The sequence below is a fragment of the Vespula vulgaris genome, chromosome 12 (genome assembly GCF_905475345.1).
Source record: "Vespula vulgaris chromosome 12, iyVesVulg1.1, whole genome shotgun sequence".
Taxonomy (NCBI): domain Eukaryota; kingdom Metazoa; phylum Arthropoda; class Insecta; order Hymenoptera; family Vespidae; genus Vespula; species Vespula vulgaris.
This window is the reverse complement of record NC_066597.1, coordinates 303,099-328,596: the sequence shown is the minus strand read 5'-3', so window position 1 is coordinate 328,596 and position 25,498 is coordinate 303,099. Positions and strand designations below refer to the sequence as shown.

At 40.6% G+C, this 25,498-nt stretch overlaps 5 protein-coding genes across 10 annotated transcripts; 3 read left to right on the top strand and 2 right to left on the bottom strand.

Moving 5' to 3' along the window:
• The first annotated feature begins 1,546 nt into the window (after nucleotides 1-1,546).
• LOC127068104 (probable Na(+)/H(+) antiporter nhx-9) lies at nucleotides 1,547-11,977 on the top strand. Of its 2 annotated transcripts, none has more exons than XM_051003827.1 (20): nucleotides 1,547-1,711; nucleotides 1,777-2,369; nucleotides 2,439-3,171; nucleotides 3,621-3,884; nucleotides 4,469-4,665; nucleotides 4,956-5,212; nucleotides 5,597-5,814; nucleotides 6,695-6,897; nucleotides 7,000-7,089; nucleotides 7,440-7,510; nucleotides 7,723-7,938; nucleotides 8,111-8,267; nucleotides 8,418-8,558; nucleotides 8,739-8,808; nucleotides 8,877-8,981; nucleotides 9,088-9,165; nucleotides 9,253-9,417; nucleotides 9,514-9,702; nucleotides 9,799-9,957; nucleotides 10,181-11,977. In XM_051003827.1, the coding sequence occupies exons 3-20, from the start codon at nucleotides 2,718-2,720 to the stop codon at nucleotides 10,414-10,416; spliced, it is 3,270 nt and encodes a 1,089-aa protein (XP_050859784.1). In that variant the 5' UTR covers nucleotides 1,547-1,711; nucleotides 1,777-2,369; nucleotides 2,439-2,717; the 3' UTR covers nucleotides 10,417-11,977. The 2 variants fall into 2 exon arrangements, with proteins under 2 accessions (XP_050859784.1, XP_050859783.1); XM_051003826.1 differs by having other exon boundaries at nucleotides 9,067-9,165.
• Nucleotides 11,978-12,117: 140 nt separating this feature from the next.
• On the top strand, nucleotides 12,118-15,069 carry LOC127068109 (uncharacterized). The gene is made up of 12 exons (XM_051003841.1): nucleotides 12,118-12,573; nucleotides 12,651-12,728; nucleotides 12,794-12,888; nucleotides 12,971-13,048; nucleotides 13,112-13,258; nucleotides 13,337-13,412; nucleotides 13,491-13,678; nucleotides 13,753-13,897; nucleotides 13,965-14,180; nucleotides 14,264-14,382; nucleotides 14,445-14,577; nucleotides 14,661-15,069. Exons 1-12 carry the CDS (start codon nucleotides 12,262-12,264, stop codon nucleotides 14,973-14,975), a joined length of 1,902 nt encoding a protein of 633 aa, XP_050859798.1. The 5' UTR covers nucleotides 12,118-12,261; the 3' UTR covers nucleotides 14,976-15,069.
• Nucleotides 15,053-19,122, bottom strand: LOC127068111 (uridine-cytidine kinase-like 1). Of its 3 annotated transcripts, XM_051003842.1 has the most exons (12): nucleotides 18,975-19,122; nucleotides 17,991-18,079; nucleotides 17,791-17,891; nucleotides 17,483-17,602; nucleotides 17,185-17,355; nucleotides 17,003-17,109; nucleotides 16,754-16,924; nucleotides 16,593-16,664; nucleotides 16,234-16,485; nucleotides 15,939-16,148; nucleotides 15,673-15,858; nucleotides 15,053-15,597 (listed from the first exon to the last, which is right to left on the bottom strand). In XM_051003842.1, the coding sequence occupies exons 2-12, from the start codon at nucleotides 18,041-18,043 to the stop codon at nucleotides 15,280-15,282; spliced, it is 1,761 nt and encodes a 586-aa protein (XP_050859799.1). In that variant the 5' UTR covers nucleotides 18,044-18,079; nucleotides 18,975-19,122; the 3' UTR covers nucleotides 15,053-15,279. The 3 variants fall into 3 exon arrangements, with proteins under 3 accessions (XP_050859799.1, XP_050859800.1, XP_050859801.1); XM_051003843.1 differs by lacking the exons at nucleotides 17,483-17,602; nucleotides 18,975-19,122 and having other exon boundaries at nucleotides 17,991-18,160; XM_051003844.1 differs by lacking the exons at nucleotides 17,991-18,079; nucleotides 18,975-19,122 and having other exon boundaries at nucleotides 17,185-17,393.
• Nucleotides 19,123-19,395: 273 nt separating this feature from the next.
• LOC127068133 (ras-related protein Rab-10) lies at nucleotides 19,396-21,214 on the top strand. The gene is made up of 5 exons (XM_051003884.1): nucleotides 19,396-19,539; nucleotides 19,763-19,823; nucleotides 19,884-20,022; nucleotides 20,107-20,196; nucleotides 20,278-21,214. Exons 1-5 carry the CDS (start codon nucleotides 19,413-19,415, stop codon nucleotides 20,461-20,463), a joined length of 603 nt encoding a protein of 200 aa, XP_050859841.1. The 5' UTR covers nucleotides 19,396-19,412; the 3' UTR covers nucleotides 20,464-21,214.
• Nucleotides 21,215-21,394: 180 nt separating this feature from the next.
• Nucleotides 21,395-25,402, bottom strand: LOC127068125 (protein lifeguard 1). 3 transcript variants are annotated; one of them, XM_051003871.1, is made up of 6 exons: nucleotides 25,048-25,401; nucleotides 24,071-24,136; nucleotides 23,348-23,434; nucleotides 23,091-23,274; nucleotides 22,731-23,001; nucleotides 21,395-22,645 (listed from the first exon to the last, which is right to left on the bottom strand). In XM_051003871.1, the coding sequence occupies exons 2-6, from the start codon at nucleotides 24,117-24,119 to the stop codon at nucleotides 22,286-22,288; spliced, it is 951 nt and encodes a 316-aa protein (XP_050859828.1). In that variant the 5' UTR covers nucleotides 24,120-24,136; nucleotides 25,048-25,401; the 3' UTR covers nucleotides 21,395-22,285. The 3 variants fall into 3 exon arrangements, with proteins under 3 accessions (XP_050859828.1, XP_050859829.1, XP_050859830.1); XM_051003872.1 differs by lacking the exon at nucleotides 25,048-25,401 and adding an exon at nucleotides 24,858-25,007; XM_051003873.1 differs by lacking the exon at nucleotides 24,071-24,136 and having other exon boundaries at nucleotides 25,048-25,402.
• Nucleotides 25,403-25,498: the final 96 nt, after the last annotated feature.

Below are 25,498 nucleotides of genomic sequence, written 5' to 3'. Positions count from 1 at the left end.
CGTTACCTGAATGTTTTACTACCTGTTTACAAGCACTCGAAAAAGAAGAGTAACACCACGAGAGTTTTTACATGAAAATTTTCAAATTTTTTTTTACCCACCCACCTACCCACTTATCGTAAGTAGCTCGTAAACGATACGTCGAATCATTTCGAGGATAAATATATACCGATTACGTACGAAAGACAAAGAAATCTGTGACGTCGATTACGATAAAGTTTCCAAAAGGGAACCTTGGAAATTAAGAATGAGGTATTGTATATAAGATGCGTCGTGATACCAACGGCCAATGAGCCGTGCTCGATAGAATTCTTGGTCATTAAAGTGCCATTAGCCTGTACATGTCCGTCATGAAAATTAATGGCAGTTTGTGCGTATCGGACGAAACCTTTCCCACCGTTCCCCGACTCCTCTTTTCTCTTCCTTCCCATCTCTCTCTCTCTCTCTCTCCCGTGTTTACGACTTGAGCTTTCCCCAAAACGAGGACACGTTCAGCGAAGCGTCCTTCCAGTATAACTTATTTCGAGCGAGAGTAGCCAAGCAAGAGTTATAATACTATTTGCTGACGACAGTTACGAAAAGAGATAGATAAAGAACGTCGATGTAATTAAACCTATCCATTATATTTTTACGAACCGATTCAAATGAGATTTTACTATGTATATTTGACTTTTATATCAAGAAAAAAAGACGTTCGACGACGAGACTAAAGATCGGTGCAAAAAAGAAGAAGAAAAAGAGAAAGATAAGGAGATACGAAAAGCTGCGATGAGCTTTCGATGAGAACGACGACGAGTTCTCAAGATTCTTCGAGCGAGTCTTACGGTTAGTAAAACGGTTATAAGGGCAGTCGAGCATTTTGCTGGCGCATCGACGACAAGGTCAAGGGTAAAAGGTGTCTCCAAGATCCGGCGACGTGACGCTGCCGCTTTAAGGTCGCTCTCGGCCAAACTCTGTGACCTCTGATATATCACATATCATACTCGCGATAAGATATAGATAGACCGTATTGAAATATTTTCGAATTCTCTCACAGCAATTGAGAAATGTGAAAAATTCAAAGTTTGTTGCTTGCAAGAGAACAGACGTTTTAACGTCGAACGAATTAAAGGACGAGCGATCGAAGAAAATGTCGTCGGGAGGCGGCGTAGCAGGCGACGAGCCGGCTACGTGTGTGTATATATATATATACGCACATATATACATATATATATTTATATCTGTATACGTATATGTATACGCACACACGTGGCGAACAATTAATACGTCGGCACCTTAACACCGAAATACTCGCGAGAAAAAAGATCGAGTGTAGCGATCTAAAAAAAGAACTTTAAGAATGACTCTTCTTGGAAAAATCCTCCTTGATTCTCGAATAAATGTCTCACCCTGTATATTTCTAGGCGTCGCGACGCTTGCGCGAGTTTCAGCAACGATCAGCTGGCTGGAAGCTTCTAGCTGGCGAGGGAAAGCGAGAGAGAGGGGGAGAGAGAGAGAGAGAGAGATGGAAAGAAAGATGGAGCTATATACGTAAGGGTAGAGAGAAAGAGAAAGAAAGAGAGAGAGGGAGCACGCGCGTACACCCGTTTAAAACACATCAGTAGAGAAGCTGAGGGCGGACTAGTCGGCAGCTAGGCACGTTTTTGGCATTGTCTTCGAGTATTTCAACTCGCCTTCCTCCACCGGCAATACTCCTCCACAGTTAAAAGCGGTAAATCTTCTCTACAATGTCCGGTTGAATATCGTATTTATAAGTCTGGTTTACGTTCAACATAGATCGTGATCATCTCGTGGCAGTGGTAGTTGGATCGTGCAGTGCTGCCGTGACGGTCGATCGAAACACGCCACAAGGTGGGTCGTATTCTTCGACGAGCCCTGCTCACTTCGGTACACGATGCCGCAACGTCGACCTCGTCATCGTCGATATCTACCGTCCTTCTCCTATATCTCATCCTCTTCTTCGTCATCGCCATCGTCGTCGTCGTCGTCGTCGTCGTTGTCGTCGTCGTCGTCGTCGTCGTTGTCGTCGTCGTCGTCGTCGTCGTCATCGTCGTCGTCGTCGTCGTCGTCGTTGTCTTCGGCCATCTCAGCACGATTCCCAGCATCCAAGAAAATTGTCTATCGGCCTGGACCGGCGTGAACCTGTCAAGACTTTCCTCGAAGATTCGCTAGCGGCGAATTATCCGACACGGCATTTTCCCGGTGTATCGTTCGATTTCTTTTCCTTTTTTTATTTATCCGTCGTGTCGATTCGTTCACCCAAGTAAGTTTCGCTCGAGTGCCCGAAGACGATCGTACGTGTTGACGCGTAGAGTGTTCCTCGCTAGCCTTCTTTCAAGAACCGTGCCGAGAAAGGAGGAATACCAAGGGTAAGATATTTTATTTCGCGTTCTCCTTGAATAATACCGACCGCTTTAACTATATCGATCCTGTTACAGTCTTACGGGAAACAAAATTGGAAGAGGAGTATCGCGAGACAATGAAGTTCCTAAAGACGTTCCTTGTCAAGTTTATGTCATCCGCTAGTTTTTAATAAAAAGAGAAAGGACACGAGGATCGTCGAAGAAGAAAGAAGATACTGGGTCCAGCTCGTCGTTCGCTTCTGATGGTAGCACGACGGAGCGATAAGAAATACGCGGACGAAAATTGTCCACGTCGACGACGACAGCAGCGTCGGCATCAGCAACGTCGTTGGAAAAGAAACCATCGAAGGACCCATGGATTCGTCAAGAAGCCTACCGTTCGCTTGCCTCCTTTCCGCTCTTCTACTCCTCCTAAATTGTCCCAAGGAAAGTCAGGCTGGTCTTATAAATCTGGCCAAACGAGATGTACAAGATCAAAGGAATAGAATATCGATCGATCGATACGCCATGCACGGACCGATCGTCGACGACGAGGAACTCCCCAGAAACCTGCACGAACCTTATCCTGGAAGTAGTTTCGGCCCGATGGGACCTCTCTACGAGTCCCTGCCCGATGAAGTCTCGACAAGGAGTCTCTCGGTATCCAATACGGCCGATATCGACTCCTCTTCGCTTTCCAAAGACGATCGAGGAGTCGATAAACCAAAGTCCGAAGTAGAGTACCACATCATGTCGGTCGAGTTCCATCGCGTGGAGACACCCTTCGTTATCGGCATCTGGATCTTTTTCGCTAGTATCGCGAAAATCGGTAAGAAAAGAGACAACGATGAAAATTAATCTCTCGATCCTCGTCGGGCACCTTTCGAACGCAGGGGCTTGACCGTGTTCTATTTGACTCCGCGCGTCACATTATATTTTTAGTATCCCTTCGTACGAACACACTATGAACAAAAGCGATCGACCGAGCTGTGCCAAGAGAGACCGATGCCATTTACTTCCTTTGGAATTCCTTCAAATCCGCGGAAAGCAAGTACGAACGAGTCGCGAGGTGTAACGCGGAACGACTTAGTTTGAATTAGTGACCTCTGTCCGCTTTGTTTTGTTTGCCGGTTCGTAGAGTTCACTGATCGCTGGGCCGGCGTTAAGTAATAGCCAAGACATTATGCCAGTATGAATATAGAGAGTCAGAACCGTAGGTTCGTTGGCACGTTTTAAGGACCAATATATAATAAATAAATCTCTTTCTCTTCGACGCAGGTTTCCACATGGCACCGAGACTGAACAAAATCTTTCCGGAGTCCTGTTTGTTGATCGTCGTTGGCGTCGTCGTCGGACTCCTCTTGTTCCAGGCCAGCAGCGTCCACGTATCGCCTCTGACACCCGATACCTTTTTTCTCTACATGCTGCCACCGATCATCCTAGACGCTGGTTACTTCATGCCGAATCGATTATTTTTCGACCATCTCGGCACGATTCTCCTCTTCGCAGTCGTTGGAACCATTTTTAACACCCTCTCTATAGGTTGGTGCTTCGAATAATTGTTTCTTATAAGCCGCGCGAGCAAAAGAATTTCAAAATAAGCATCTCCGCGGGCATGATATCCGAAGAAAAGACAGGACCGTGAAAACACGTGTAAAAATAGACGCTCTCACGCGTGCGCACTTCCGTGGGGCGCCAAGAGACGAACGTCCTCTCGAGATACGCTTCCGTCTACGTTTTCGTGAGAAAACGTCCGTTACGTTGCGATTTCCATGATCAACGATTAGAAAATTATTCCTATAAAAATACGAACGAGGTGAAACAAATCGCGTAGGAAAATATCGAAACCGTATATCCTAATTAGATCTATACGGACGGTTATGATTCGTGACAATTCTGGCTCCGGTCCATTAGCTCGACGTTGAAGCATCCCAAGAGACAATTAAGGTGATTAACGGGACTCCAATTAGAAAAAGACGATAGCGCTAAGCTCTTCCGAGAAGTCAACGATGTCATGATGCATCTCGTTTTATTTGTCCGAATGATCCATGCATACGATCGATCGTGAGTAAGCGTCGTCGTCGTCGTCGTCGTCGATCATCGCACGTGTGATATTTTTGTAACAGGTGCATCCTTATGGGTCGTTGGGAAACTCAATATCTTCGGCTGCGAGACACCTCTCCTCGACATGTTTCTTTTCTCGGCATTGATCAGTGCCGTCGATCCTGTAGCCGTGTTGGCCGTTTTTGAAGAGATACACGTCAACGAGATACTCTACATCGTCGTTTTCGGAGAGAGCCTTCTCAACGATGCCGTCACCGTCGTAAGTATTCCTCGTCTTGCAAATAGCGTATTTCGATTATTTCTATTTCATTATTACAATCGACGCTTCGACTCCGAGAGAAAAAAGAAAGACAAAGACTCTTCGAGTAACGTCGATGCTTTAAGAAATAGTGAAAAGGAACGCTTGAAAAGAAATTCGAAGAAAGTAGAACGCGCAGACAATATCTTCTGCTATGGGTCTAACTACCTCTTATCGCTTGAATTTCCTCGACGTATTTCATTGATCCTCGTCGAGTAGCGAAGTAACAGGAAATTTGCTTTTCTGCCTAGGTACTGTATCACATGTTCGAGACGTACAGCGAGATGGGACCTTCAAGAATCGTATATACGGACATACTCTCGGGTCTGGCCTCGTTTCTCGTCGTAGCGATCGGTGGCACGATAATAGGGGTTATATGGGGATTCGCTACAGGATTCGTTACCAGATTCACGAACCATGTCCGTGTGATCGAACCTATCTTCATATTCGTCATGGCTTACTTGGCTTATCTAAACGCCGAGATCTTTCACATGTCCGGCATATTAGCGTAAGTAAGAATGCTTTCACGTTTGAATTTCTTTTTAGCATCCTCACGCACAACTTGTTCGAAAATTGATTAGAATATCGCGTAAGAGTGACTTGCGATAAACGTTCCTCGCTGATATCCCTCAGTTGATGCTGTTAATGTTAATTTAATGTTAAACGGTGTCCTGAAAGTGCACAAGAAATTTCCGGAAATAATCCGTACTCGAGTAAATGATCGATAGCGGAAAGTTCACCCGACGTCCTGTTTTCTTTGAAACAGCTATTTTAAAAAGAAACTCTTTTGCTAAATATACAAGTGTCCGATATCGAATGACGCAATCGAACCCATACATATACACTTTGATCCATACTTTAAATCGCGATCGAGAAAAACAATTCGTTACAGGATCACCTTTTGCGGTATCACCATGAAGAATTACGTCGAGGCGAATATATCGCACAAGTCCCACACTACGGTGAAGTATACGATGAAAATGTTATCGAGCAGCTCGGAGACGATCATATTTATGTTCCTCGGAGTGGCTACGGTAAACAATAAACACAATTGGAACACATGGTTCGTCGTGATGACAATAGTCTTCTGTTCTGTCTACCGGATCGTGGGTGAGTTATGGATTTAACGAAACAACCGATTAGAGATTAGAACAGGACGTTACTACGATTCAAAGTATTCAACCATACCAACGCTTTATCTCGGAAGATGATGCAACGAGCCCTCTCCTTCTCTCTTTTTGCCCATTAAAGTATATCAAATTCTTCATATAAATTCCAATGTTCCATATAACGTAATATGAGAACGATCGAATGATATTTAAATAGATAGCTTGAAACAAAAGGTTCACGATAGTAATATCTAAGTTTTTTTTTTTTTAAACGTTATAAAGGTTCCCACCATCTCATATGACGTTAATAAAAGTCACTTGCCCATGATATCGCGTTATAAAGGAAAATCAATCGAGTAGATCGTTTTTTTTATATGCTGCAACATTGATCGGCCAAGCAGAAATTCAATTTGAAAGAGATATCGAACAAAGACGAGCGACGTGTTAACACTTATAGAAATGATCCAAGAGTTAAATAAAGAAAAATGCAGAACGTAGAGAGAGAGAGAGAGAGAGAGAGAGAGAGAGAGAGAGAGAGAGAGAGAGAGTGACGAGCATTACGAAACGACATTTATTTCATTTCTTCTCTCGGTGAACGTTATGTCACTTTGGCTTAATGTCACGTGTTTACGGCTTCCCGTTTTAACGATAGCTTAACAGGCTCGATTGTTCGGAAATTCTAATCCATAATCGGCTCCTTATGCAACAGCGTGTCAAACTACGAGACTTTCCAAGTTTCACGAATAACGTGGAATATTTAAAGCGATTGGTGCTTTAAAGTTCACTGTGTTCGATTAGGCGAGTCAAATTGATTCGAAAATTAGTCTGAAAAAGAAAGACATCCAGTCAGAATAGTTAGACGTTCTCTCGTTGATCCTTAGGAGTCATTGTCCTGACTGCACTGGCCAATCAGTTTCGTCTGCATAAACTGGACAAGGTGGAGAAGTTCGTCATGTCCTACGGTGGATTGCGAGGTGCCGTGGCCTTTGCTCTTGTCTTGCTAATAGACCCGAAACACGTGAAATTGCAACCAATGTTCGTTACGACCACTATCGCCGTCATATATTTCACCGTGTTCATACAGGTAACTCTGTGGGGAAGCACAAGCGGCTTTAACGTTGCCCTACGGAATCACAAATTACAAAGCGTAGTACAGCACAGCATTGCCTTGATCATTCGTTTTTAGGGAATCACCATCAAACCCCTCGTTAAGATACTGAATGTGAAAAGAGCGGAGAGAAGGAAGCCTACGATGAACGAGAGGATCCACGAAAGGGTGAGGACGAGATTACGTTATATCAAAGAATTTTGAACGCACCCTCGATAATAAGTAATGTCAAAAGAAATAGAAAATAGAAACACCCGATGGTCTCTCTCTCGTCCCGTCGATCGATGTTCCTTTAGCCTTGAGCAAATTTCCACGCGAAGGTCGAAAGACGGTGATCGTCCTTCTAGATAACGCGCCATAAAAATAATCCTTCAATTTTCGAACCTTCGTGAGCCACGTTCTTTAACTACACAAAAACGCGTGTCAATGCAAATATCCTATGACTGATTCGGCCAGAAAGGATAACCAGCGCAAAGTTTTCTCCTTCCTTTATCGTATTTATTGGCCTTTTTATGCAGATAATGGATCACGTGATGGCTGGGATCGAGGACATCTTGGGAAAACACGGCAATTATCACGTGCGAGACAAGTAAGAGGAGCGTGAAGAACGAGTATATACGCACGAGCTTTTATTTTTGAAAGTGGCACGAGTCCAAGTATATTTTTCTATAAAAAGAAAACATTAATCTCTCTTCTTTTTTTAAATTCGATTTTCAACGCTTTGAAAAAATAAAGGCTTCGATCGATAAACACATGATCCGATCGATAGCGAAGAAAAAAAAACTCGTGATATTTTTTTAGATTCAAACGATTCGACAACAAATTCATTCGACCGTATCTCGTGCGTAATCACTATGGTGCCGAGCCGAAGATTTTGGAAACCTACTCGAAGCTAGCGATGAAGGATGCCATGGACTACATAAGACGAAACGCTTCGACGATCGGTAATATCAGTGGAACGGAGAGTATGTCCGCCATATTTCGAAATTACAGCAACACCGGACAATTCAACGGAAGGTAAAGGAATTGCCTGAGAAAAAAGAAAAAAGAAAAAAAAAAAAAAGAGAAAAATATGAATTCGATTCGTACGATCGCAAATGCGATATCGTAATCGAGGCAGCAGCCAGGGGTTGGGTATAGTAGTATCGATCTCGAATTAGAAAGGACAGCTCGTAATCATAAAACGCAGTCTCGTTCTTCCTCGTTCCAGTCCGAGTTGCAGCCAGCTCGAGACCGGCTGGAATATCGATCTCCAGGAACTCGAGTACAATCCGTCGAAGAAAGATTTGACAGACGCGAGGATACATCACCTTCTGGCGGAAGAGCTCTGCAAGCCTTACAAACGGGTGAGCCTCGCGAAAAAGAAAGGCGCGTGCGCGAAAGATAGTGAAAAAATATAGAGACGAAAAAACGAAACGACCGCCTTGCGACGCTGTAGGGTAGCTGTAAGAAGGGATAGCCGATTTTTATTAAAGTGTAAAACGTTACCGTCGCAGCACCGGCGATTGAGTTACAGTAGACACGCGGTCAACGATCGAGATCTATCGACCCAAGTCAATTATAAAATGCACATGAATATACGACGTATGATGGGCGAGCACAAGCACCGGCACAAACGTAGCAAGAAATTACTCAAGGTAAGCTAAAAGATAATTCACACAAACTCCTTCGTACCAAAGTATTAACGTTTATCACGCACGCCTATTTCGATCCTCCTTTTCTCTCTCTCTCTCTCTCTCTCTCTCTCTCTCTCTCTCTCTCTCTCTCTGTCTCTGTCTCTCTCTCTCTCTCTCTCTCTCTCCGCAATTTTCACACAGGACGGTAAGCAGAATCACGTGAGTTTCCCGGAGTTCCAACAAAACGGTTCGACAAAATTATTCACGCAAGGTACGTATAGAACGATCGATAAACGACTTCCGAAGAAGAAACTTAAAGCTGCTCGTACATCCTTACAGACTACATGAACGGCGTGCTGTACGAACTGGAGAACGGGGACACCTCTAAACCTTCGAGCAAGGAAGACTGGGACTCGGCCATAACTTTCACGGCTCGTACTTCCGGTAAAAATGTCGTTCCTCCTCCGTCGAAGCTTTTTAATCTTTCTACCGACGTTCCTTTCGATCGTTGACTTCGTTACCTTGTTAGATTCGTCGAATGCTAATCCAGACGGGCATCATGCCACGGCTACCACGTCGATGGACACTATAAACACCGAAGATGCAGACATGAAGTTCGCGCGTGACGGTAGGTAGTCTGAAAAAAAAGAAAAACGTAAGAACGATGTCAAAGAAAGGTATTTTAAAAGATCGTCCGTCCTCTTTCGCCCAACAGGCGAAAGTTACAGGGTAACGACGCCAACGGCGACGGAGACCGTGTTACCTTGGAAGCGCGAGGACGATTACGAATCCGGGCATCCATTGAAACAAAACGAGTTTCCTGCTTGGTGCGCCAATAAGGAGTACCTCCCGTACAGCTCGCCATCCGCTACCTTCTTAGGTACGCTCTTTTTTTATCTCCCGAATATCTCTTCTCTATTATCGTCCTAGACGTGATGCGCGAAGAGAAAGCAAACGAAAAACTTGATTCCCAAAGGTGCCATAGAGCAGCCAAAAGTACAGTCGGTGATCGGTCTGTTTCGACGCGAGAGCGTCGGCACGCCGGATCACGTCGACCGTCAGGAAACCGTGCTGCCTTGGAAGCGCGACGACGATTACGAATCCGGACATCCGTTGAAACAAAACGAGTACCTCCCGTACAGCTCGCCTTCCGCCACCTTGCTCGGTACGTTTTCCGACGCAATCCTCAAAAGTTCCGGTCTAACGACCTATAGGTCGGCGAATAAAATGGTAACCTACACGTAAAATTTGCTTTTCAAAGGTACGATAAAGCAGCCAAAAGTACAATCCGTGATCGGTCTGTTTCGACGCGAGAGCGTCGGTACGTCGGATCACATCGATCGTCAGGAAACGGTCGACGAGTGCGACGAGTACACGGTTACCGGGATGGAAGAGTTTTCCACGCCCACGAGAAACACAGGTAAAACGGAAGAATCGAAAAGTTAACACGTTCGAGCCGGGGACTGATGTTAGGCAAAGGTAGGCAGTCGATAAAGGAGTCAATTATCATTTTCGAGCACGACGTTTTAAAATTTCTTCTTTCGCATTAACGAGCGTTTCTTACCTAAACTTTCTTTCTTTCTTTCCTTCATTCCTTTTACTCCGACTACTGCTCACTTTTTCTCTCGAATGATCTCTCGCAGACAGCAGCAGCAAGAGTTCCGTGCGAAGAGTGTCGATGATGGAACTAGGCACGATGGAGAGAGCATTGGAGAGAAACGAGGATGGTTCTCGTTCGCTTCCAGAATGCTGGAATCCTCATAGACTACGAATGTCCTCGTACATCTGCTCGGCCCAACTGCCAAGCCTCTCGACGGCCCTGATAACGTCCTCTTCGGAGTCTTCGGAGGAGATCGACGAGGAGGAAGAGAGAGCTTGACCCTTGCAGAGGGTCGAGGAATAGGCTTCGTCCTACGAAGACGTGCGTCGTTGTTTACGTCGTCCTTGGCGTCGACGAGTACGTCCTCGTTCCCTCCTGTCGTCTCTACTACGACGACCCAGCACACCGCTATGAGAAAAGAACGAATCCTAGATCTTATTTCATCGATTCGCCTTAGTACGTCCAATCGCTATTGGATAAGTTTGCCGGATGATCGAGAAAGAATTGAAAGAAACGAAATTATCGACGAAGCTCTACGAGCTTCTTTCGAATGAAAAGAAAAAAAAAAAACAAAAAACTCGAACCTACGAGATTTCGATACTTTTCCGTTCCAAAAACAAATGTTCCTTTCGACGGCATACAAAGGTTCACATGTATAACGTGAAAGAACGATGATCTTCCGATCTTCCGAAAGCAAAAAAGTCGCACTCGCTTGTTCGTAGCCTTACAGATCTTACGGATCTACGGGCATCGATCAGGACCAGAGCAGGCGGTCCTACTAATTGCAAGGGAGAAGCGTGTGTACAAAATTGCGATCTTTCACACTCCGCACGCTGCTGCTGCTGCTGTTGCTACACGAAGGATCGAAAAAAAAATGCGTTTATCTCCTCGTGTAATGGCCTTAAACAATTCATGTTGATAGTGAGAGAAATAACCGTGAAAACCTCGTACGTGAGTTGGCACTTCGCCGTGGCGTGAGTATGTAAGTACTTGCACGAAGAATTATATCTTGTATACTATGTGTGTGCGTGTGCGTGTGCGTGTAAATAAAAAGAATTATAATAATTCTTAGGAATCAAAGTAGAGACGCTGTCGTTACGATCATATTATATCATATGGACGATGAAAGCTGTAAAATGGTTAAACAAACGAGCGAGGGGATTGTCCCTCGAATTTTGTCCGACATTCAGATTTCTTCGGATTTCAAAGCAATGAGAGACGAACGACACGACGGTAGAAAACGATGGCTATTAAGGAATTGAATTTGAATTGGTTCGATTAGTTGTTTTTTCTTTTCACCGTAATAATAAATGCGCCACGGTATATAAAATTTGTGAGATAAAAAAAGAAAAATATCTGTTAGTTATATCTAAGGTTTCACGCATAGAGACTATTGATCTCTGATAAAATCGTATATATCGTTCGTGCTTCGTTCACCCTTTAATATCACCCGCAAGAACCTTTCAACGAGAGAAGATATATATATATATATATCAATCGCAATACCATATTTTATTCACGTCGTGTGTTCTAAATGCCGGCGTTTATCTTGCGTATCGTGTTTAGACTTTAGATTCAATGATCAAGCTGTTTCTGATCTTCTTATTCGCTAACCAAGAGGATGACTCTAGTCCAATTTTTATTGAAGATAATTCGTAGAAAACGAATTCAGGACTTCCCCTCGCACGAAAAATTATTCCTCGCGGCCTCTAGCTCTCTAGAAAAATAAAAGAAAGGAACAAATACAAAGCGAAAACGTCGGAGATTAGTCTTTAGACGTTAGTCTGTACGCTGTTGATTTGTTAAAGGAAAAATAAAGTAAATGTTTATTTCGTAAAAATCTGTAGAAAAAAAAATGCAACCTTTCTTTCATCTTCCTGTCCCTTTTTTAAACTCTTTTTTCCATCAAAGATCACGTTGGGATCACGTTCTGGAAAGTCACAAGCGTTCGCTCTCTCTCTCTCCCTCTCTCTCCATTAAGAGTCAAACAACAAAACGATTAACGTTAAGCTAATTAAGTTTGTACCTACGTCCGAGAAACTCGAATGTCTTCGTAGAGAGATTCTTTCGAACGGGCGCAAAATTCGACTCTTAGTCGCGCACGCGATCGAACGCGATATCAAAATGCCTGGTGGTGTAGTATTTTTAGTGTGCATTCCTACTTTGAATTACGAGCACGAGCTAGTTTTTGGTATCCCCGTGAAACGGCCGAAAAAACCTGAAGAACTTATCCCCGCTGTCGTCGGACCTAAAGTCGATTTACGATTGAAAGAAGTGAAAACGAAAGCACAACTTCTTACGCTCGACGACGACCTGGAGAACGAGGCTGCTCTCGTTGGCGACGATGACACCGACTTGGACGTTTCATCGCGAAAATATTCACGTGCTCGAGCTGCTCTTCGTTCGAAGACACCAATCTTCGTTTCCATGGAAACGGTCAACTTTAAACGTTTACTAATTGCGTATATATCTTTTCATAGTTTGTAATATTTTTAATAAATTCGTTCTGGCAGGTGTTGACAGAATTGCTGAAAAAACTCAAAGTGGAACACGTTGTGTGGTGCAAAGACAAGGAGAACATGTACTACGAGGTAAAGCAACGAATGTTCTCTACTTATGTTTAATCGTATCTCTACTTTCCCGTCTATCGAATCAGGTCATATTCCCAGTTCCTGCTGGCGATGCGTGTGAAAATTGTATACATTGTCTCACCGAGATGGGCATCGGAGTCAAAATGAATTCCATCGTTAGGTAACGCATCTACAGCACAAATAAAGAAAAAAAGAAAAACAACAATACACAGTAAAACGGAACGGTGAACTATTATTTTCAGTGTAATACCGACTCAGTGTACCTACAGTAGCGTGGGACCTAACGGATCTACGACGATCAAGGACGAAATAGCTCGCAGGTAATTTCTAATTGGCGAGTCAACGAATTCCTCCGTTATCCTCGTAGCTCGCTTGCGTTTCAGGAAAAAAGAGGCTCAGGATCAGAAGGATGCTTGGACCGATTTCGTGGATTCTATACGTTCCAAGTTGACGGTTAAGCAAGTGGTGGATGGCGTTCGAAGTGGTGGTGATCTTTCTTTCGATTACGTTCTACTGGTGCTAACGGCCGAGTAAGTAAGAGTACTTCGTATAATCATACGGTACAATGGATTCTTTTTCTGAAATAGCAAGAAATACAAAATCTTTAGTTGTTTAGCTGCGTTGGGCCTTGTTGAAAACAGTGCGACCAACGTGGTAGCGGCCATGTTGGTATCGCCTTTGATGGTAAGACTCTTCGTTGTTCGACGAACGTACAAAGTATATATTTCGTTTCTTTCATCCTCTTGATTTATTTAAACAAAGGGACCCGTTATGTCTTTGACCTTTGGCACGATAATAGCAGACAGAAGTCTTCAGTTGGTTGGATTGAAGAGTCTCTTGTTAGGTATATTCTTGTCTATACTTTTTGGATTTATATTCGGCCTTATTCTTGGAACGACGGAAATGCCTTGGGGTTACAACGATTGGCCGACCGATGAAATGAAAGGCAGGTAAGCCGATCGATGAAACGAAATGAACTTACTCGAGGGAGATGGCAATTTAGACTACGGAATATCTTTCATAGAGGTAACTACAGATCTCTCTGGATGGGTGTATTGTGGGCACTTCCTTCGGGTACGGGTGTAGCCGTTGCCTTGTTGCAAGGTAGTAACGGGCCTTTGATCGGTGTTGCTATATCCGCTTCGTTGTTACCACCGGTCGTTAATTGCGTAAGTCGACAACGTAACGAAATAGGACATAATCGAATCGAATGTTAACTTAAGTCACCTTTCGTAGGGCTTGTTTTGGGCTCTTGGATGCATCTGGTTGATATATCAGCCTATCAAAATGCCACACATAAAAGGAGAATCTTATACAGACTTCAATAGTTCTTACGTATACGTTTATACCGATTATCTGCCCGTGGAGTTCTTCTGCAATGGGATCATCAGTGCATGCTTGACCTTTATTAATGTAATGTGTATCTTCATCACGGCGATAATAGTTCTCAAGGTAATCTATTCAAAAGGCTCATCTTCGCATTGTTCTACACCGTCATTTCTCCTATAATTTCTCCCATAAAAATGTTATTCTAGATTAAGGAAGTAGCAGCGCCATATACTTCTACACCGGAATTAAGACGATTCTGGGAACATGATATACGTTTGGTTCGTGATAAAAATATTTCCAGAGACAACAGTTCTCTGGATTCAAGGTGAGTGATTGTGTAATTAAATGACACAGATAATATTATATAAATGAATAATGATGCAACAGCTACTATGACGGGTTGAGCAAAACTAAGCAAAAAGTATTAGAACGAACTCTAAACGAAGCCGTACGCGAGGCAATCGACGACGAAACCTTTAGACAAGTTCAAAGAATGAGTTATGGACATGGAGCAGAAGAGGTAAATGGCGAAGATTTGTTAAAAATATAATTAAACGTCGTATCGGTGCGACGAATCGAAACGATGAAAAACTTAATTTGTAGATCACTCCGAAACTTGGCCTTCCTACACACGTCAGTACCAATGACGGCGATGAAAGGTCAAGCGACGAAATAATGGCTCGTTCCACGAGCGCTGATCATCCACCAAATGGTTTACCAGATTCTACAAGTACCAACGAAGACTTGGAGGCTCTTGATAGACTGATCACATATCTTCTGGGTCAGCCAAGTGGTACTGCTAACAATAACTTGGATACATGGCGCCGATCGCGTCGAGCGAGCGCTAGAGGTTACAGACAACTGCATGGAACTGGCGCAGCTGCTGAAGCTGGTACTGTTGGTACAACACCTTTGTAAACGATTCGATAAGACGAGCGCGCGTGTGTATGTATATGTGTATGTATATATATATACACGTATCATAAAAAATAAAATACCAATGTAATTAGAATTTATTACAAACTTATTTTCGACAAAGAAATCACGTAACAAGGAGATGGTGTTAAGAAATCATTGCAACTGTACAACTCTCCGAACAGGGGAGAAATTAAAAACTTAAATAATAAGTTGTACGAGAAAAATGGTTGTACGCGCTATCGCAATAGCAGAGGCAAGAAACCAGTAAGACTACAAATAATCAATCGTAATAACATAAAATTCGTTAATCGTCTATGGAAGATGGTTCGGTACCGAAATATCTGTCACCAAAATTGCCGATACCTGGTAGTACGTAAAATTTATTATTTATCTCTGGATCCAAAGCGGAAGTAACTATTTTCACTTTTGGGAAAGCATATGCGATTGAATGGACACCTGATTCCGCCATGAGTAAGGAGACTAGTAAAACATTTTCTTCCGCTACGTCGTGATCGAGAAGAATTCTAATGGCCATCATGGCGGCAGCACCGGTTGCTACCGTAGCATCCATTAATATGACTCTGTAATCCTTGATATCTTTCGGAAGACGCAAATAATAAAGCTAAGAAAGAAGAATTGCATCAAAATGATATTTAAGAACAACTTCAAAATGATGTTTACTATATGTGATAAATACCTCGGGTTCGCCAGTCTGTTGATTCGTTTGTATTAGAATTTTTCCTATTCTTATATCTTTACACACGTCTCGAACCGCCTGTTCCATCGTTTCTCCGGCCCGTAATATAGACACGCCACAGATCTTGTCCGTGGCACCCCGCTTTCCTTGGTAAGGTATTCCTTGTGGTGTCTCCACCGTAACTTCCTTAGTCATTAAACGAATTATTTTGCTATTACCTCGCTCTTTCCTTTACCTTTCGTAGATTATTTTTCTTTCGTGCTTACCTCGAACGGTAAAAGAGACAATGCGTATTCTATAACCAGACGTATCAAACGTTTCGAATAAAATATAAATTCGTCTCTATAGGTATCCTTGTTTCTTATAAACGTATGTAGACCTTTAATTTGTGGTGTATCAGGAAGTAAATACAAGGACGTAGGCAACGGTTGACCTATGTAAGAATGGGCTAATTGTTCTCTAAGCTTAAATCCTCTCTAAAATCAAGAGAATATAATTGCGCTTAAAGACTCTGGTGTTTACGTTACGACGGTAAGCAACGATTACGTTACAAAGGCATACCAATTGTAATTGCGTATGCACGTGTTGCACGATAAGTTCTATAGCAACTTCGTTCTCCCCACCGCGAGGTACGATAATATCAGCGTGGACCATGAGCGGTGCTATGTAATAATAAAAGGCAGGTTGTACCATAGTACAATATTGTTTCAAGACCCCTTCCAGATCTCTTCCTCTTTGCGATATATCTCTACGTAATCTTCGTGCGAGTCGTACGTCGGCATCGGTATCGACGAATATCTTCATATCGCACATCTTCGCGACGATCATAGAAATTAAATGAATTCAGCGGATGGACCTTTACTTTCTACTTGAAAATTTAACATACTCTGGTGTCGCTTGTCAAACACGTAATTACTTACCTTCAATACATCCACATTATAAAAGGTAAATATTCCCTCAAATATAATGACATTGGCGCCATACATTGTTTTCTTATAAAAAGAAAACAAAGAGCATGTTACACTATGGGAAGTAGCACCGAACGGATGCGCATACTAGTCCTATTAATTTATCAACTTACAGTCCTACTCTCTCTACGATGCGTTACAAAATTATAAATAGGAACTTCCACCATTCTTCCCTCTTTTAATCGTTGTAACGTAGTCTTGAGAAGTTCTATATCAAACGCATCCGGATGATCAAAATTATATTCGTTGCGTGCTGCCATTTCATGCTGTTTTTCATTCAACACCTACGCTCGCAACGAAAATCACATAGCAATTTAATAAATATTTTCCCTATTAAGTAGAAATACTAACTGCCTGCGTACTTTGTAAAACGAATCCATACTGAGGAGAGTCACCCATTGTACGCTCAACGACTCTATTATTTTTGTAGCTACTGTAGTTTTTCCCGAAGCACTACCTCCGCAAATTCCTAAAATAAATTCTTCGTTAAATTCGGCTTAACTTTAGAAGGGCCTAAATCCTCCTCGGAAGGAAAATTCCTTACCAATTACAAAAGGTTCTACCTGCTGTCCCGCGGAATTATACCAAGGCGGTCTACCTGCCGTATATATGGTTCCTCTCTTACTTCTAATGATAGATTCCGCGGATGTCTTTTTACTAGATTGCGTCATACTGGTGGTACGTTGCCTTCTCGAACGTGGAGATTTTTGCGAACCTGTCGTATCAAACATCGTACGATTTAAGTTAGCGTCCCTAATAAACAGTGAAACAACGATATAACGATAATAATTGTATAATTATATGGTAAATAAAAGGAGGAAAAGGAAAGGAGACATTAGTACTTGTGGCGGAAAAAGCTGTCTTCTTCGAGAAAGCAAAGATATCTGTTTGGAATAAATGATCGTCTGATTGTTGCCATATGCGAGTACTCCATATTTCTTTGAAGCAAACTCTTTCGCAACCTGGTTAAAAAATAATCAAGATAACGATCAACCGCACAGATAACGTACGGACGAGATACATAAAGATGAGAGCACAAAATGAGAGAAAATACGTGACGTACGATTCAAGAACGAATTCGTTGCAAAGACTTTATCGTTCGAATATTTCGAATGAAAGAAAACAAAATCGAGAATATCAATGATCGTACCAGTGGACGGTGGTCTCGGCGATTGCGGCGTGGGTGTCGCTTCGTCGCAAATTTCATCGACGAGAAACTCGCGATCGTCCAAAGAAATTTCTCCATCCTCGCTATAAACGGAACAAAGAACGCAAAGATAAACAACGTTTGCGGATTCCAAGACGTTGATGCGAAGAGAAGAACGAGGAAAGAACCTTCGGAGAACTTACCTCTCTGAACTCGCCGAGCTGAACGGATCGTAATGTTTTACCTTCGCAGCCATGTTTCCTCGTCGCGCGTCGTCTCAAACCGCGGCGCCCTGTGCAGAAGTGAAAGACGATATTTTTTAACGTATTTGTTGAAAATCCATCGACGATAAAACCCCGTACGTCTCGGCGGAACTGCGTACTACGTTGCGGAACAACAAATAACGACTAGCGTTCGTCGCGCCGTCTTGCGACGACATTCCGAAGCTTCTGGCCTTGTCCCTCGCTACGAGAGAGACGGGCAAAAAAAGTCGCGCACGTATTTCTTACGTCCTGCGACATTCGTATGCTTTGCTCGTCGATCACACCGTGCTATACTAGGCTATACACGGAACGATGGATGAAATTCAACGCGAAATCGATCGTTTCCACATTATATTATCTTGGTTATAAAGCTTGCTTGCATTCGCAACAAAGGCGTAATATACTTTCCTATCGCGTTCCTTCCTCGCGAATTTGATTCTCCGAACGGATCGAATCTCTGCGAGAATAGAAGCGAGAAAAATTCCAAAGAAACTAAATAATTGATATGCGATTAAGTCGAATGACGCAAAAATAGAGAGAGAGAGAGAGAGAGACGACGACGTTGATGCTACTGACGAAAGAAAACGGAGAAAAAACTCGACTCTATTTTTACGCTTTTTCTACGTAATTGTCATCAAACATGTGGATCGAACGAACGGGGTGACAAAAAAGAACACGGATCGCTTTCTGCTAGGGAGGGGGGAGAGAGGGAAGGAGGGAGAGGGAACGAAAGAGAGAGAGAGAGACGAGAAAACCGTTGTTAAGTTCCAAGATAAAAAAGATGAAAAATATAAGAATTGCTAGTGACATCCCGTGGTAACCAAAAGGATCTTTTACGAACGATCGTTAAGACGCATCATTCGTACTTATAGATTCGTACGTAAATACGATAGGGAAAGTTGTATAATGCGTTGAAAAACATACACGTCGTCGCCGTCGTCGTCGTCGTCCTCCTCCTCATCGTCGTCGTCGTCGTCGTCGATGAAACATGTCGCTTGAGGGCACGATATAGATATAATTATACTCCGACGATCTTGGGAAAAGCGAATTCGTCATCGTTCCGCGAGCGCAAAGCACGAAGTCACCCCAATGCCTTTCATTGCGCGCCGCATCGTCGTGCGTCGCCGCGTCGTCTTTTAATAGTTCTCCCTGTGACCGGTTTTCCCGTCGTACCGAGATACTCGTTTTACGTCGAGACGCGCCCTCGTTCGACCTTGAAATTCTTATAAATCGGCACGTAGCGTTCGATGTTCGAGACATCCTCGATCCTCAGGATATCCTCTTCCTTTTTACACTACCGCAAGCGATCGTTCTTTTCCCTCTTTAATCCCAAGTATCCTTAACGAGAAGCAGCTCCGTGAAATGGCGAAAAAGACGTACGACCTGTTGTTCAAGTTGCTCCTCATCGGTGATTCCGGAGTCGGCAAGACTTGTATACTCTTCAGATTTTCCGACGACGCTTTCTCTACGACCTTCATTTCTACCATAGGTGAGATTTAAAGCGATTGATCATTCGATCGGCCGTTATTTTTCCTTTCGATTGTTTCCTAGAACGATTTTGCTTCGATCGTTTAGGTTAGACTGCCGATTTAAATCGCCCCGAGTTCGCCTTACCTTCGAACGTCAATTTTTATCGATCACCTTCTCCTCGTCTCTTTTAATTATTTGGTATATTTATGACGATTCTCCTAACGATCGTCATATTTTTACAGGTATCGATTTTAAAATCAAGACCGTCGAGTTGAAAGGGAAAAAGATCAAATTACAGATATGGTAAGGCGCAGTAGATCGTTATCCCTTTGGTACGATTGTTCTAAACGGAAATGTTTCTAGGGACACTGCTGGTCAAGAAAGATTTCATACCATCACGACGTCCTATTACAGAGGTGCCATGGGTATAATGCTCGTTTACGATATAACGAATGAAAAAACTTTTGAGAATATAGTTAAATGGTTAAGAAATATCGACGAGGTAAATATTCTTTTCAAGTGTTTTTATGGCGCAGGATCAATTATTTCTCAGTGCCGTCATGTTTTATAATCGATACTCTTGCAGCATGCAAATGAAGACGTAGAAAAAATGATACTTGGTAACAAAAGTGATATGGAAGATAAACGCGTCGTTAGTACTGAGAAAGGAGAAGCAGTAAGATACATATTACATAATTTAATCAACACCGACAGCGTTCTAACAATTATGTTGCCAATAAAGAATTATTTCTTGTAGATAGCGAGAGAGCACGGCATCAGATTTATGGAAACGTCTGCAAAAGCTAACATCAATATCGATCGAGCATTCAGTGAATTAGCAGAAGCAATTTTGGAGAAAATTCAGGGAAAAGAACCGCAGGATGCTCCGGATAGAGTAACCGTCGATAGAAGGGTGGAGAGAAGTTCCAATCGGTGCTGCTAATTTTATATTATTTATTTAATGGCGCATAATAAACTATCTATATCTATATCTATATATATATATCTATATATATATATATATAAACGCGTGCCACTTGAAATAGATTTGTGGATAGATATAGAACATAATTTAAAACATAATAGCATAATTAAACTCTTTGTGACACTGCCTGATCAAAACTGATTCAGTTAATTGGATGTCAATTGTGGTAATAACATTGAGTACAATTTAATGAAGGGTTGTCAACAAATTATCCAACTTTATTTTTCAATGTAAAATTCTTTCATTATATCCACAGGCTTCAGAGAATGAACTGTAAATGCTATTTTATGCATACATAAATATATTTGTAAGTGTGTCTAATGCACGTATACAGACTGAACCTCCGTTGATGAAGAAAGCTAATATAGAATATCTATTGATATTAGCTTTATCGATAAGGCTTCATTTTTTCATACGAAAATATGCATTAGTGGTCGAACAAAGTTAGTTATGTCATATCGTTTGTTACGAAGCTGAAATCTGTTACCATGGGAAGCATGAGAACGAATGCTAACATTTTAAACATTTCTATCTATCTATGTAAACTTTAATGCTTTTTCATATGAACGTTGCACATCACGTGGCTTCTTTACAATTAAGTTTTAATTGGATCCTTTTTAAATTTAAATTGAAAAGCTTTGAACCAAAAGCTTTTATCCTATTTGTGTAAGACTAATTTACTATAAATATAAATATTCAAGATTTCGAAGTCATTCCATTATTGCTCTATGATCCTTTCAATGTTAAATATTGTAGAACTTATTTCGATACATATATACATCGATATATACACGTATATCGAGTCGAATTATTCGCGTTTTTACGAAATATTTTACGAGTACAAACGAAGTCTTTACCGTGTACAAGTACGGTGAAAATAGAATGATAATTATTTTATATCTGTAACTTTTATTATTCAAACATGAACAAAGATTAAACATATTGACAAATACCTATATAAATACATAAAGAGCGATCAAGTGTCTAGGATTTTCTATCAATCGCTAGACTGCATATAACGTTACACATCTAATATTTTCATCATTAAAGTAAGGAATAATGATATTAATAATTTAGCAATTGTATCATTCATTCAATTGTCATATATAAAGTGCATAACAATAATGTTATGAGTGCCCGTTGGAACGACGTGAAGGTAACTTGGGGGGGGGGGAAGAAAGAAAGAAAAAATAAAAAAATAAACAGGTAGTTCCTAATTAAAATTTTCAAGAGGAAAAATTAATCGTCAGAGATGGAAAATATCTCTGAGAAATGATAATTTTCACTTTACAAAAAAGGAATCGAAACGAATTAATTTCTACAGATTAAAATTACTTTTATATTTTATAAGAAACGTCTTATCTTATAATCTTTATCTACGATTAAAATTATAATAATGATCAAGTGCAGCAACTAAATAACAACGACAAAATGATTATCAATGATATTAAAGATCGACGAAAATCATGATACATATAATTTCAAAATAAAATAATAAGAAACAGTTTTCATTTTCAAAATGAAAGACTAAACGTAAAACTGGGCCAGATGGTAACCATTTTTTGTTTTTTTTGTTTTTCTCCTATTGTCCATATATAGGAAAATATGTAAAAGCTAATTCTCCTTAGACAATATTCGCTTTACATTTCTCCCTTCCCTCACTTGTGGTGTACTCTCTAGGAAAAAGTATAGAGAGTCGAAGCAAGGTGATAAATAAAAGCCTACTACGCGTTTAGTAGAGAAGTTTAATACAGCGGAATGTTCAAGTATTTTCTTTACGTTAATCTCGAGACGCACCAATGATGTAGAGAATATCCACGAAAATGTTAATAACATCTAGGTACAAATTCAATGCCGCAAAAATGTACTCTTCAGGAGAAGTCGAATACTTGTGTTTACCTCCAATTATCATTTGAGTATCATAAATCAAATAGAATGAAAAAATAAGCGCACCCAACGATGCGTAAACAAGTTGCATGATTTTACTAGGCCAAATCATTGCAATAATACCGAATATAATTAAGACAACGAGAGCTATGAACAAAACGGTATGACAACTGGTAAAATCGTATTTCGTTTGAAACGCAAAAATTGTTAGCGCTAAACAAACAGCTGCCGTTATTCCGACTGCCATCAGTACCTGTGAAGCGAAGATACCGTATATATTAACAATTCCAAACTCGTTCCATCATGAAGAACAACTTACTCCTTAAAATGTAACTTACTTCTTCCGATTTGTAGGTAGATGCAGCCATCGCTAATAAAACTCCCTCCGCTAACGTAAATAAGAAAAGAAAGATGAAATTCATCGGAGCCTTACGTCTAACACTGGTACAACAAGCCATACAAATGATCAAAATTATTGTCGCGGCAAAACAAATCCAAAATATTTCTCGATGTTGCATCGCCCATCTCTGTGTTGGTTTATGGTACAGAAATGTAGCTATCAATGATAGAGTGATTAATAACTGAACCATTAAAATTGAGTATACTTTTCTGTAAATAAAAAAAAAATTAATTATATCATATCACGAATCAGGATCAGCGACAAGGCTGATCAATCTTTTTAACATTAAGATGCACACCTAATAAACCCATTTCTTATCGTTTTGTCATTAAACTCAAATCCCTTTATGTCGTCTTGTAAGGGATCTTCCGCATAACTTGAACCATACATCCCTGGTTGCGGAGTTACACCAAATGGTGTTCCGGTAGGAGGTGGAACGTGACCGTAAGGTGGTACACCTGGTGGTGGCACAAATCCTGGTGCTAAAATAAAAAGAAATGAAATATAATAAATACAATCGTTTGACAACTCGTCTATTAAACAAATTTTGTTTACGTGGTGGAGCGTTTCCTCCCGAATATGGAAGTGGATATCCTTCCTGCGGCGGCGGATAACCAGGATTTTGTGGCGGGTAAGGAAAACCTACGTAACAAACATTGACAAACATGAACGAACGTATTCCAATATTTTCTTTACAATACCCTCTATATTATAATATAAGCATGCATTATCGTGAAGAATTATTATTACACGATCGTGATAAACATTAATACATTGCGTGCCACATCGTACGGATATGAACAACATCTTTGTTTCTTGCAGAAGAGCATATTATTTGTATATGTATGATAAATGTCGTTTACTAATCAGCTATGTCAATACTATGCCTTTACAGAAACTGTATTTACTAATTGACTATATAGATGCGGAGAAAGTTTTGGCACATATTGCATTAATATCTTGAATCTATATTTCCTATAGGGTTGTAAAGTGCTAGCATATATTTTATATATATATATATATATATATATATATATATATATATTAAATATATTTTACAAATTGGGTAATAAAAAATAAATATAATTTCTTTTATCAGATGAATATAGGATTATATATATATAAATGTTACAGAGATGAGACGAAATGACAAATGCCATTTGAAGCATTATTGCAGTGCATTCTGCAGGCTGTGACAGTATGCTGTATTAATACATCAAATTAATATAAAAAAAAAAGAATATAACTTTGGTTAAAACGTAAGAAAAAAATTAAAACCTTGTTGCCCTGGATAGTATCCTGCACCTGGTACGTTCCAAGTGGTCATCTTTTTGCTTGTATTAACTGAAAAAGAATCTATCATTATAACAAGTTGATATAGTACAATGTAATAAGAAAACAGCAATGCACGAATGTATCGGCAACCTTAAAGAGGTAATAACATGCTAATAATATAAACACATTATCTTACAGTATAGTACATGTACGTATGTGTGTGCGTGCGCGTAATGTAGCTAAAAGTAATATAGAGTTAAAAAAAAAAAATGAATACAGCTAAGTTCTTGGAACACTGTACGTCTATCTTATCACTAATAAAATCTTTTGTTATTATTTCGCATAGATAACAATTACTAATAGCTTATAAGGTAGAATACGTCCTCGTAAGAAGAAGCTTATTATTAATGTAGGTATATATTATTAATTGCGATAATTCGACGTTACGAATTATAACCTACGAAGAAAATACGTTCGTCGAAATGTAGGAAGACAAAGAACAGTTCGCAGATAAGTCTTTCCTAAATAAGCAATGCGAAGAATTCATAACAACAAACGAGGACGGCGACAATTACCAAAACATTTAATATTCAGATCAATATTTACAAATCGTAGATAATCGATCTACGCATAAAAGAAGATACGTATACGTAGTTTTCTAGTAATTAAAATGAAACTTAAAACGTCACAATTACTTTCCGGCTATTCCGGGAAAATACCATTAACTTTTTCCGTGAAATTATCGTGATAAGTTTAGAGAGATACGAGATAAGTTTTACATTATATGTACCTTTCAACCGTTACGACACTTTGAGCAATAATACGTTCTTATAACATTCGATAAATATAGTATTAAATGTTGATCGAACGTGTACGTTCGCAAAATGACAGTAAATGCATACGATGTAGTACCTTCTAGAAATAGTTACAATCGATAATAAGGCACATTCGTGCGCCGAATACGATTTGTATTTATTTACCTGTTTACTTTGGCTTTGATAATTATTTTCCGTGAAGGAATAAGATGTAAAAGGCCGAGAACTTGTAACTTGCAAGAAGAGAAGTCTTCGAGTCGAGAAAAAGCCTACTTTAAATCGTTCTCACGCAATCCAATTGTCAATATACGTCCTCCAACGTAGCAGAACGAATAGCGCACTTTGGCAAGTTTCGATGGTTTTCTAACCAAAAGTAATTGATATCAAGTAGGATGAACTACAGGGCGTCTTCTAGATTATGCGCCTGCGTAAAATGTGTTTACTAACAAGAAAAAGAATATCTTATTATATTTAGGTTATATACACACATCCATAGAACAGAAGATTAACAATTTATGAGCTTTCGAGGCAAAGGGTCTTCGTTGTTAATAAAAAATCGATAAGTAAAGTATTTCCAAGCATTTCCAAACAGCGATAATCACTTTCTGTAATAGCT